Source organism: Prionailurus viverrinus, chromosome A3, assembly GCF_022837055.1.
Source record: "Prionailurus viverrinus isolate Anna chromosome A3, UM_Priviv_1.0, whole genome shotgun sequence".
NCBI classification, from domain to species: domain Eukaryota; kingdom Metazoa; phylum Chordata; class Mammalia; order Carnivora; family Felidae; genus Prionailurus; species Prionailurus viverrinus.
The window spans coordinates 79,714,137-79,726,841 of NC_062563.1; the positions used below are offsets into that span (position 1 = coordinate 79,714,137).

Sequence of the window (12,705 nt, forward strand, 5' to 3'; positions counted from 1 at the left end):
ATGGTGCTTGAGCTGTGCAGTGTGATGCTCTGGAGACAAGGCCGGGGCAGAGTCACAGCTGAGTGGCACATCCAGCCCTTGAATTACTACAGATGGCGATGCCCACGGCCTACAGAGAGAAACCAGGAGGGAAATAGGAGGAGGAGCAGGTTCAGGGAAGTGGCGGTGAGCCAGGGCTTATAGGTTATTCTCTAAATATCCATTCTACCTGTCTTTTTTATAGTAACAACACCCTCCTCCATATTTTCTCTAGTGGCATGTAAGTTCTGGCCATTGAGGTAGGCGTAGAAGTGATGTCTGCCACTTCTGAGTCATGCCCTTAAAAGAAGAGAGGCACACCCCCCTTTTATCTCTCCTTATTCCTGCAGGTAAGGATATGGGAGTGGTTGTAAAGCCGTCTTTGACAAAGCAGATCATTGGCTACAGGAGTCGCCTTTGGCTTGGCTGGGAAACCTAGGCTAGAATGTCAACTTAGGAGATTTGGAGTTTGGTGGTAGCGCTGTATAGGAGTAGAGAAAATCACAGGGAGGCTGAGGAGAAAACAATGGAAACATTTATCAAGTGCGTCCTACATGCCTGGAACTGTTCTAATAGCTTTAGTTGTATTAGCTTCTTTAACTTCACACTGCCTATGAGGTTGGGTGGCAGACACTGCTAGTTGTCCCCCAGTATCTATTTTTTCCTTCTTTTTTGGTAACAGAATTCCCAAATGTGGTCTGGGCTTGTGGCAGACTAGAATAAGGACTGTATTTCCCAGTTTTCCTCCCTAGGAATTACCATGTGACATGTTATAGCCAATAGGGTCTAAGCAGAAGTGCCCAGCTGTGTCTTAAAGGTTGAGGGTAGGGCGCCTGGGTGGCTCAGTTGGTTGAGTGTCTGAGTTCAGCTCAGGTCATGATCTCACCGTTCATGGGTTCAAGCCCCATATCAGGCTTTCTGTCAATGCAGAGCTTGCTTCAGATCCTCTGTCTCCCTCACTCTATGCCTCCTCCAGCCTCTCTCTCTGTCTCTCAAAAATAAACAAACATAAAAAATTTTTTAAAAGGTTGAGGATGTATTTTGGCTCTCTCTTCTTTGTGCTGGTTGGAATATGGATGTGTTGGGGGGCCATCTTGAATCCTGATGTGGAAGCCCCATGTGGAGGATCGTTGATGTAAGCTCAGGGCTCCAGTGATTGCATAGCTTCCATATTTGCCATGGACTGCCTGTTTTTACATGAGAGGAAAATAGCTTGTTCGGTATTATTTTGTTACTGCTATTTTGTTACTAGTAGTCGTATCTAATTATTTAAATAAGGGGTAACACCATCCCCATTTTACAATGGTAAAGTACAGAGAGGTTAGGAATTTAGGTGTTGGATCCAAGACCTGGGTCCAGACATCGGGCTTCCAGCCTGCCAGCATGGTCTCACACTGCTGCAGGAGAAGAACCCAGCACACATTTACTTAACTCTTGGTGTAAAAAGACTTAAAAAAAATTTTTTTTTTAATATTTATTCATTTTTTTGAGAGAGAGAGGGAGACAGAGAGACAGACAGAGAGCAAGTGGGAGCAGGGCTGAGGCGGAGAGAGACAGACACAGAATCCGAAGGAGGCTCCAGGCTCTGAGCTATCAGCACAGAGCCGGATATGGGGCGTGAACCCACGGACGTGAGATCACGACCTGAGCCGAAGGTAGACACTTAACTGACTGAGCCACCCAGGCGCCCCTAAAAAGCCTTTTGCACATTGGCTTTCACACTGTCTTCAAATTGTCCTCCTTATAGACTTTTTTTTTTTTTCCCCCAGTTGCGTTTTACTGACGACGATGCTCAGGCCGAGGCCTCATGCGGTGGGTACCGCCTCCTCCCGCTGCCGCTGCCGGGCTGCTTGGCCTTGTTGGGTTCTCTGGGGCGGGAGGCTCATGGCGCGTATATTCCTGGGCCGCAGGTGCAGGGGCTCATACTTCTCACCCTCGTAGAATTGGCTGAACTTCTTTTGCTGAGCCTGTTTAATGACGGTGGGAACACAGGCCATGGATTTGCAAACAATCGAATCGAATCTTGGAGCGCTTGGAAGCCACATTGCCTGTCACTTAAGCGACGCGCAGCTGGAACAGTGCCTCCTTCAGCTCTTTTAGTTGTTTAAGCGGCAATTCCTTGTCACCAGGGTCTCGCCTTAATCTTGGCCTTGGCTGCGCACCCCACCGCTGCCGCCCCTGCTCCACGTACTCCGAGGGAAAGAAGCGGGGGTGGGGGGGGGCGGCTCATTATAGCCTGATTGCCCACCATGTTCTCCTTCCCCTAATTACTTCCCCATCTTTGTTAAAGCTTTTTTTCTTTGGTTTGAACCTACCTCTCCCATCTTCTAGCTGTCAAAATTCCATCCATCCTTCAAAGGCCCAGTTCCCTCCTTTCATAATCCCTTCAATGTCTTCCTTTACTCTTATGAATTTATTCATTCACCCAATAGTTACGAGAACTGTTGTGTGCTAGGCACTGGGGATTCTCCAATGAGCAAAGCAAATCAACAGGTAGTTGTAAGCTGTTGTATTTGTCTTTGTGTTTGCTACAGCTGTGGCTTTCCAATTAGAAAAAAAAGCAACACCTTAGTGTAGCCACACACACACACACACACACAGAGAGAGAGAGAGAGAGAGAGAGAGAGAATGATTTAAGGAATAACATTTGCCTTTATCATACGGAATAACTCCAATAATTTAAACTCTATTCTATTTCATTAGGATAAAAATGATGGCAGATGCCTACTGAATTGATTTTATAGCCTAGGTAAATAGGCTGGAACATTCAGGTTTGAGAAGTATTTTTCCCTTTCTTCATTCAGTCATCAGATGTTTTCCCACATTGCAGTGTGTGCTGGCATAGCTCTGGCCTTGGGGTGAAGAGGAGGAAGGGCTCCTTCCTCATGGCTAGCTGGTGGGTGAAGGGAGCATGGCTTGACAGCCAATGCCATACAAAGTGCCCTACGGGCTATCGTGTGCTTAGGGCAGATGTGTACATTGGTAACTCAATAACTGTTAGTGTAATGAAGCCATACTGCAGCAGAGGCATTAGGATTATAAAAATAGAATAGTGACTTTCTCAACAGCAGAATCTTAGCAGCTCATAGATCTACTGTGATGTGAAACTTGAATCAAAGTTCTGATTCTCTAATGCATTGTAAGAGTCAATCCTGGACATAGACTTTTCAACTCCTTTCTGTAGACATAGAGAAAATGTGGTGGAGTTAGTTATGTGTAGAAAAGGTGACTATGATTTGGGCTTACCCCAGGGCAGATGGGAAGAAACACATACTTAGAACATTCTGCATTTCTTCCCCCCAAAGTCTGTCAGGACATCATGCTCACTTTAGGCAAGATGCCTAAACCTAAAGTTGTTCTCTCCCCATCCCCAAATCAAACTGAGAAAAACCAAGCTTGGTATAGAAACATCCATCCAGGGCGATCTGGGTGGCTCAGTTGGTTAAGCTTCTGACTCTTGATTTCCACTCAGGTCGTGATCTTACAGTTGTGAGACTGAGCCCCAAGTAGGGCTCTGCACTGGGCATGGAGCCTGCTTAAGATTCTCTCTCTGTCTCTACCCCCTTTACTGCCCCGCATTCCCACAGTTCACATGTGTGTGAGCTCTGTCTCCCTCTCAAAACAAACCCAAGAACATCAATTCTTTTTTTTTTTTTTTTTTTTTTTTTTTTTTGAGAGAGAGAGGGCTGAAGTGAGCAAGGGGCAGAGAGAGAGAGAGGGAGAGAGAGAGAATCCCATGAGGGGCAGAGACGGGGTGGGGGGAGAGAGGAGGAGAGGAGAGGAGAGAGGGGGAGAGAGAGAGAGAGAAGTGGGGCTCACCCAGGGCTTGTGCTCACCCAAAGCAGGACTCGAGCTCACCTGAAGTGGGTCTTGAGTTCACCCAATGTGGGGCTCGAACTCACAAACTATAAGATCATGACCTGAGCTGAAGTCAGATGCTTAACCGACTGAGCAATCCAAGTGCCCCCAAAACATCCATTCTTATCCTTTCTCTGGGTCTTCCTATCTCATGTTGACCTCACCTGCCTTTGGACTCCACTCCTCCCCTTGCTTCTGGGGCTTTGCCCCACCATCTGGACAGGGATCCCTTTTTCTCACCAGCTAGTCCACATCAGCATATGAAAACTTGTAAAGGGAAAAGGCAAAACCTCCCTCCATCCCATATGCCCACCTAGCTACTGTCCATTTCTCTTGTCCTTGTCAGACATTTTGAAAGCACGCCCTCCACCTACTCACCTCCCATAACTCCTCTGTATACTGTGACCTAGCTTCTGCTCCCATCATTCACTGACACTGCTCTCTGCAAAGGGCCCATCAACACTCTTGTTAAATCCAGAGAACAATTTCTTATCCTACCTGCACTTTCCGATATCTAACACTGCTGACCACTCCCTCTGTTATGGGCCTTGGCTTCCATGATGAAATGCCTTCTTTGTTTTCTTCCTCTTTCAGTTGCTCCTTTTCAGACTCCACCTTCTCTGCTCATCCCTTGAATGTTGCTCTCTGGAGTTCTAACCTAAGCCCTCTCCCAGCCTCTTTTCATTCCTGTCTCTCAGGGTGATATTGACTAACCAAGTACAAAGTCTCAGCCACTGAAAAACACTTCCTCTGCTACACTCCAATATCTGACTGGCTCACAGACTCAACTTTCAAATCTCTCCCTAATCTGTGGCCTCATCTCCACCTTAAGAAATCTCCTTCCTCCCAGTTTTTGGCCCATGCCTGTCCATTGTGCAAAGTTTATTAAGAATGATTTTTCTTTTTTAAAAATTTTTTTGAAGTTTATTTTGAGAGAGGTTGCATGTGTGAGCAAGGATGGGGGAGGAGGAGAGAGGGAGAGAGAATCCCAAGCAGGTTCCACATGTCAGCGCAGAGCCCGACATGGGGCTCAATCCCACAAACCATGAGATCATGACTTCAGCCAAAATTGAGTTGGACACTTAACCGACTGAGCCACCAAGACTCCCCAAGAATGATTTTTCTAAAACACAAGTCCGATTGTGACATTTCTCCATTTAGATCACCTGAACAGTTTTCCGTCCATGTAGTTGTCTATCCTACAAAATCCAAGCTCCTGAGCCAGGCAAACGAGGTTTTTCATGTTGGACATTTTGGCCCCTTGCACGCTTATCTCCTGTTACCCCCTTATATCACTCCCATTCATCACCACCTTGGCACTGTGTGCTTCTTGAGGCTTCTGTGCCTGGACGCTTCTGGGAACAGCTGATCCCTCTGTTGTTCCTTCTCTTACTCACTCTTCAAACCTCCTCTGAGAAAAGACCTGCCCAAGCACCACACTCCCTGCAGTCAAATTAGGCACTTTCTCCTCCGTGCTCCCAGGGTGCTCTGTATTTGCCATGAAGATGAAGTCACACTGGTCTCCTCTACCAGAGCCCGAGCCCCATGTCTTCACTTTTGCAGTCACTACATCATTGAGCAGATTTGGACACACAGTAGCAGTTCAGTAAATGTTGTGGTGTGATATTAACCCATCTTAGGAACAGATGGTTACAAAGGGTGGAGCCCACTGCTTTGAGCCTGAAGATGTTTTGACTGAACTTCTTCCCTCAATTTTTATTCTGAAAAAAAATTTCAAGCTTACAGAGGAGTTGCAAGAATAGTACAAGGAACCCTCAGATATTCTTCACCTAGAGTCACAAATTGTCAACATTTTGCCACACCTGCTTTATCTGTTTCTTTTCTCCGAATCAGTTCATTGCAGACCTCATGACACTTTACCCCCTAAATAATCTGCCCTTCTCTCCAAAGAACAAGAATGTTCTCCTTTCTAACCAAAATTCAATGCTCAGAAAATTTAACATTGACCCAATGTTATTCAATAAGCAGTCTGAAATGCAATTTAAATGCAAATTAAATTTCCCCAATTTTGTCATTTTAAACTGTTTTGGATTCAGGAGCTCTAGGATTGTGCATTGCACTTAGTTGTCACATTTCTTCGGTCATCGTCTTCTTCTTTTTTTTAATGTTTATTTTTGAGAAAGAGAGACCGAGCGCAAGTGGGGGGAGAGGCAGAGAGAGAGGCATACACTGAATCCAAATCAGGCTCCAGGCTCTGAGCTGTCAGCACAGAGCCTGATGCGGGGCTTGAATCCACGAGCCATGAGGTCATGACCTGAGCCAAAGCCAGACACTTAACTGACTGAGCCACAGAGGTGCCACCCTTTTTAAAAAATAGTCTCCACACCCAAGGTGGGGCTCAGACTCACCACCCCAAGATCAAGAGTCGGATGCTCTGACTGAGCCACAGCCTGGCACCCCTCTCTAGTCTTCCTTTGACATTCACGAAATGTTTATTTGCAAAGAGTCCAAGCCAGCCCCATCGTGCAGCATTTCCCTCAATTTGGGCTTTTCTGGTTGTTTCTGCATGCTTTGATTCAGATTAAGCACTTTGCACAGGAATACTGCATGGGTGACGGTATATCCATGTCCATTTGCTCCACTGTTGGTGATGCTGAGTTTGATCATTTGGTTAAGGTGGTCAGTCTCGTTTTCTCTCCCTCTTTTTTTTTCCGTGCTGTAAGAAGTAGGATGTAGAGCTGTGACTGTTTTTTTTTTTTTTTTTAGAAATGGAAAAAAACTTCCTTTATTTTTTATATATAATTTATTGTCAAGTTAGCTAACATACAGAGTATACAGTGTGCTCTTGGTTTTGGGTGTAGATTCCTCTGATTCATCTCTTGCATCCAGATTTCTCCTTTGTAAAGATCACTTCTCCCTTTTGTAATTAAGCGGCAAACTGTATGAGTTTGTGTGCGTGTGTGTGTGTGAGGCACCTTCATACTGTGTGAATATGCTCTTCTCCAACCGTCTTTTACTCATCGATTCATTGATTTGTGTGTGTGGCAAAACACACATAACAAAATTTACCATCCTAACCATTCAGTGTACAGGTCAGTGGTATCGAATACGTTCAAAATGTGGTGCAACCATCATCACTGTCCATCTCCAGGACTCTTTTTATCTTGTAAAACTGAAACTCTACACCCATTAAACAATAACTCCCATGCCGCCCTCCCCTCAGCCCCTTGCCACCACTATTCTTTCTGTCTCTGTGAATCTGACTACGCTAAACACTTTAGATAAGTGGAATCATGCAGTATTTGTCTTTTTGTGACTGGTTTATTTCACTTAACATAATGTTAATATGCTAAGTTCACATTAGTAGCATAAAGTGAACCTCAAGATTGATCCATGTTGTAGCATATGTCAGAATTTCCTTCCTTTGTAAGGATAATAGTCTACTGTATGTATATACCAGTTTGTTTATCCATTCATCTGTGAATGTACACTGGGTTACTTCCACATTTTAGCTGTTGTGAATAATGCTGCTGTGATCATGGGTGTACAGATATTTCTTTGAGACCCTTCACTGGTTTTTAAAGACAAATATTTTATTTTTAATTTTTATTTATTTTGAGAGAGAGAGAGATAGAGAGAGAGGACACACACACGCGAGAGCAGGGGAGGGGCAGAGAGGGAGGGAGAAAGAGAATCCCAAGCAGGCTCTGAGCTATCAGCTCAGAGCTGGATGCTGGGCTCAGTCTCATGAACCGTGAAGTCATGACCTAAACAGAGAGATCAAGTGTTGGACACTTAACCAACGTACCCACCCAGGTGCCCCAAAGACAAATATTTTAATAATAATTACATTAATTCTGAAGATTTTCTTTGTGAAAATTATTTTTTGGAGCAATTTCTTTTAGGCCAATTTAAAATTTTATTTTTATTTACTTATTTATATTTTTTGAGAGAGAGCACAAGCTGTGGGGAGAGGGGCAGAGGGAGAGAGAGAGAATCCCAAGCAGGCTCCACGCTTAGTGCAGAGCCAGATGCGGGGGCTCAATACCATGACCTGAGCCAAACCCGAGAGTCAGGTGCTCAACTGACTGAGCCACCCAGGTGCCCCAGGTCAATTTAATTCTTGATCAATTACCTACAAAGAATAATACCTTTTCCACTTCCATTTTAATAAAGTCACTTCTTTATTTCTTTTTGTATAATTTCTTTTTGTATAAAAGTTAGAAAATATTTTTGTTCACATAAAATTTTAGTAATTATAGCTTCTGCCTTTGTATGTTTTCTGGTAAGTCTTGTTTTCCCCCAGGTTACTTATATATATATATATAAATCTTACCATGTAATGTTCTATTAGTAATATTCTTTGTGTAATCTCTACCCACAATGTGGGGAACAAACTCAGGACCCCGAGACCAAGAGAGCCATGCTCTATGGACTGAGGCAGCCAGGTGCCCGTCTTTATGAATTAGATAAAAGATGAAACAGCGAATCCACAAGAAAACGATGCCCACTTACTATTGCCACTGCAATTCTTCCTTATTTGACACCTCGTGTCAGCGTTCATGCCTTTGGTGAAGTAAAGCTATGAAAGGTGAAATTACAATGTTATTTTGTTTGGGGATCAATGTTATTTTGTTTGTTTACTCAACTGGGAAAGCTTTTCTGAAGATGATGTTGGAATGTAGCAGCTCCAGTAAGCAAATGGAGAAAATGTTCTCCCCCAGTAAATTTGATGAGCACAGAACACAGGCAAAGGAAGAAAACAGTCAGGTACTTCCACCCTTTCATTGTCATTATTCGTTTTCCCTGCTAAACAAATATCCATTGACATCTTAGTAACAGTGTCCATATAGTTGGTGCAAAGTTTTTGTAGGACGGTGAAAATTTGTGAAAGAAGTCATCAACATCCACTTAATTATTGAAAAATTGCTGTAAGCTCCAATAATAGGCGCTTGCTATCACTTTTTTTTTTTTTTTTTTTTGCTTGCAATCACATTCTTTGGTCATCTATGAAGGATTATTACGTGCATAGAATGTAAACATTTCTGAAGTAACAGAACTTGGCAGTTCGTGCTGCTTGCACAGGTGTTGGAAAGGCGTGAGAACCAGGGTGAACCAACTCTGCAGGAACAGAATATGATTGCGGCGTGAAGCGCGTGCGCACAGCACAGACCACAGCGCACCGTGCGCGCGCTCCGAGCTGGAGTCTGTCGCACCGCGAACAGGGTGATCAAGTGCTCGGGGCGCATCCTCCAGGACCAGGTTCACCGAATACCGTTAGCGGGGCCGCTGACAGCCTGCCAGCTGCATCCCCAATACCTCCCTCAGGCGTCTCTTACCCACCACTTGCTTGCACTGAAAATAATCACTGCGATAGTAATAAAGAATCCTTAAACGGCGTCTCGGTTTTTTGCAGGCGGCCGAAGGTCCCCTTCCTGGGCTCTGCACCTGCGAGTCCCCTGGCGGGCCCGGGGCTCCTGGATCGCGCCCCTCTCCAGCCGTACTTCTCGGACGCCTTGCCCCCATCAGCCCTGCCTCCCAGACCGTGCGACCCCGTTTGGCCTTCGCGGCCTCCCGGCCCCAACTCTGCACTGCTCCGCGCGACCCCGCCTCCGGATCCCCGGCAGGGCTCCTGCTCTCTCCGCGCCCCGCAGCGGGGCGGGGCGGCGCAGGGGGCGGGATTTTCTGGCACCTTCTGGGCGCCGCGAACGCTCGGATCTCGGGCTCGGAGGCCGGAAACGTCGCTACGAAGCCGCAGGGCATCCCGCACGGAGGCCTTTTCTTGTTCTCCGCGGAGGCCGCTCCGTCAGCGTAGACATGGCCAAATGGGGCCAGGGGGACCCGCGCTGGATCGTGGAGGAGCGGGAGGACGGGACCAATGTGAACAACTGGCACTGGTGCGGCCGGGCGGGGGCCGCGGCTTTCGGGCCTCCTCCTCCGCAGCGGCGGGCGGGATGGTGGGGCCCCTCTGCGAGCACCGGGCTCCCCGTGCCCTGCGGGGTGGGGTGGCCAGGCCTCTCGGGCCGCGGCGCTCCCTCCGTAGGGCGGGGCCTGCACAAGTGCAGAGGATTCTCCCCGCCCCCGCAGCCGCTCAGCGCGCTGCTGTAAATAAGCCTCAGGTGAGTCCGGAGACCTGGGGGCTTATCTGCACTTGGCTGTGGAACTGCAGTTTCCTTCTTGTGAAACTTGGTTTGGGCCCCACGAATGGTGTCTGACTTACCTCTTCAACTTTGACAGTCTGTGACCTTAAGACTCCCCCACCCCCCACCCCTCTTGATGTTTCTAGAAGTTAAAAGGAGCTAGAGTGTGCGCGTGTGTGCGCGCTTGTCCGTTGGTCTGCGTGTAGTGGAAAGAGCAGGAAATTGGATCTCAGCTGTAGATCTAACTCGATTGGCTTTTAGTGAGCCCCGCCTTCTAGGAGTTTGAGCGGTTGCACATCCTTTTTGGATGTCATCTGGAACATGGGCTTGATACTTGCCTCCCTCTCTGCCCCAGAGTTTCAGGAGGTGATGCAGCATCACTGAGGGCTGTGTTACCTCAAGGCCATTAAGCTGATGTTGAGGCAGGTCAGGGCAGAGTAAAGCCGTCAGCTTGTGAGCGGCCTATTGAGGGAGCCCTGGCCTCTCCTTTCCCAGCACTGTCTCCATGACACACCAGGGACTTCTCTCACCTCGTTTCCACTCCCTAAAATGGAAGCATTTATTTGGGAAGATTGCATGAGATAATATATGTGTGAAAACACTTGATCATTTGTCTTGTGATTAAAATTAATTCGGTTATTACTGCCTTTTTGTATGGCCGCTTTGCCCATCCATTTCCAATGGGTGAGATTGCTAGACCCCTTGCCCCCAAATAAGCTAGTGTTTTGAAGACAAAATACTACTTTACATAGTGGATAATAGTATCCTAAGGAACTGAGCGGGAATATGAAAAGATATTTGGTGGAAATCTGATTTAAGAAGCACATTTGGAACTTTGAGATTGGTAGGTCTGTCAAGGCTGCCTGAGAGGAGATGAGCGGATCTCACTGCCCTGATGCCCCAGCCTGGGCATGTGGATACCAGCTGGGGCTTCCATTCATGGCTCTTCCTTTCTGGTCCCTGGCAGGACAGAGCGGGATGCTACCAGCTTGTCCAAGGGGAAGCTCTGCGACCTCCTGGTGGGCATCGTCGTGGAGAATGAGACTGGACACCGTGTGATCAGTGAGCTGAAGCAGGTAGAAGGTGAGGTTTCTTGCAGCAGCCGCAAGGGATTTCTTCTATGAGTGGAACATCAGACTGAGCTGGAAAGGTAACGGGGCTCAGGGGACAGCTAGGGCTGGAGGCAGCCTTGGGGCAGAGTTGGTTCATTTATCATTCATTTGTTCAGCAGATATTTTTAGAACTCCTGATATGAGCCTAGCACTTACTGGCCCCTGAATTGGTCTTCATAGTTACAGATACCCTTCTGTCATGTCCGACAAGCTGGGGGCTTCCCTTTCTCCCATCACACAGCTGCTTAGAGCTCTTTTTTTTTTAATTTTTTTAAAAATGTTTATTGATTTCTGAGACAGGGATTGACAGAGTATGAACGGGGGAGGGTCAGAGAGAGAGGGAGACACAGAATCTGAAACAGGCTCCAGGCTCTGAGCTGTCAGCACAGAGCCCGACGCGGGGCTCAAACTCACAGACTGCGAGATCATGACCTGAGCCAAAGTCGGACGCTTAACCGACTGAGCCACCCAGGCATCCCTGCTTAGAGCTCTTTGATTGCAGCTGGACTCTTGTCTGCCAGGCACTTGTGAGCCCTAGAGTTTTCTGGAGCTGCTGGAACACTCTTCTCTGCATGCGGACTCTTTTGGGTCCTTCAGGTCCTTGTCCTGAGTGAAGCCACCTATCTCTGTTATACAAAGATCGCAGGTCCCTTCCTTGTACTGTCTCCCTTCCCACTTTATTTTCCCCCACAGCACTGTTATTTGGTATCTTTATATGGTTACTTAAATATTTTATTTATCTGGTTGCCCTCCAGCCCCCATTCATCAGGGCAGGGATTTTTAAAAATACCAGCTTTATTGAGATCTGATTCACATACCATATAGTTCATCCATGTAAAGTATGCAGTTCAGTGGTTTCCAGCACACTCACAGAGTTGTGCAGCCGTCACTACAGTTGATTTTAGAACATTTTCATCACTCACAAAAACCCCTGAACTCGTTAGCAGTCATTTCCCAGTCTTTGGCAACCACTGATCTGTTTTCTGTCTCAGTGGATTTGCCTCTTCTGGACACTTCTATGAATGGAATCCTAGAGTATGTGGTCTTTTGTGAATGACCCCCTTTTTTTAAAATTTTAACACCAGTATAGTTAACATAAGTGTTAAATTAGTTTCAGATGTACAATATAGGGATTGAACAATTGTATATATTACTCGGTCTCATCTTAAATTCCACATATGAGTGAAATCATATGGTATCTGTCGTTCTCTGACTTATTAATGTTGGATGGATCTCGAGATCCATCTATGTTGTTGCATATGGCAAGATTTCATTTTTTTTTTGTGGCTGAATAATACTTCATTGTGTGTGTGTCTGTGTGTGTATATACACACATATATATATACACATATATATATTTTGGAATAAAATATTCCATAATTTGGCTATTGTAAATAATGCTGAAATAGATATAGGGGTGCATATCTTTTTGAATTAGTGTTTTCATTTCCTTTGGGTAAATACCCAGTAGTGTGATTTCTGGATCATAGGGTAGTTCTATTTTTAATTTGTTGAGGAAACTTCACAATGTTTTCCACAGTAGCTGCAGCAGTTTGCATTCCCACCAACAGTGCAGGAAGGTTCCCGTTTCTCCACATCCTTACCAACACTTGTTA

The 12,705-nt window shown here is 46.1% G+C and overlaps 1 protein-coding gene across 1 annotated transcript in view; it reads left to right on the top strand.

Moving 5' to 3' along the window:
• Nucleotides 1-12,705, top strand: part of LOC125162940 (translation initiation factor IF-2-like) — a 27,827-nt gene continuing 15,122 nt past the window's right edge. Inside the window, exons 1-4 of the mRNA XM_047854446.1 lie at nt 1-165; nt 1,788-1,998; nt 8,965-9,956; nt 10,945-11,060. Of these exons, the coding sequence (XP_047710402.1) occupies nt 1-165; nt 1,788-1,998; nt 8,965-9,956; nt 10,945-11,019 (1,443 nt within the window). The 3' untranslated portion in view covers nt 11,020-11,060. The remainder of the gene's footprint in view (nt 166-1,787; nt 1,999-8,964; nt 9,957-10,944; nt 11,061-12,705) is intronic.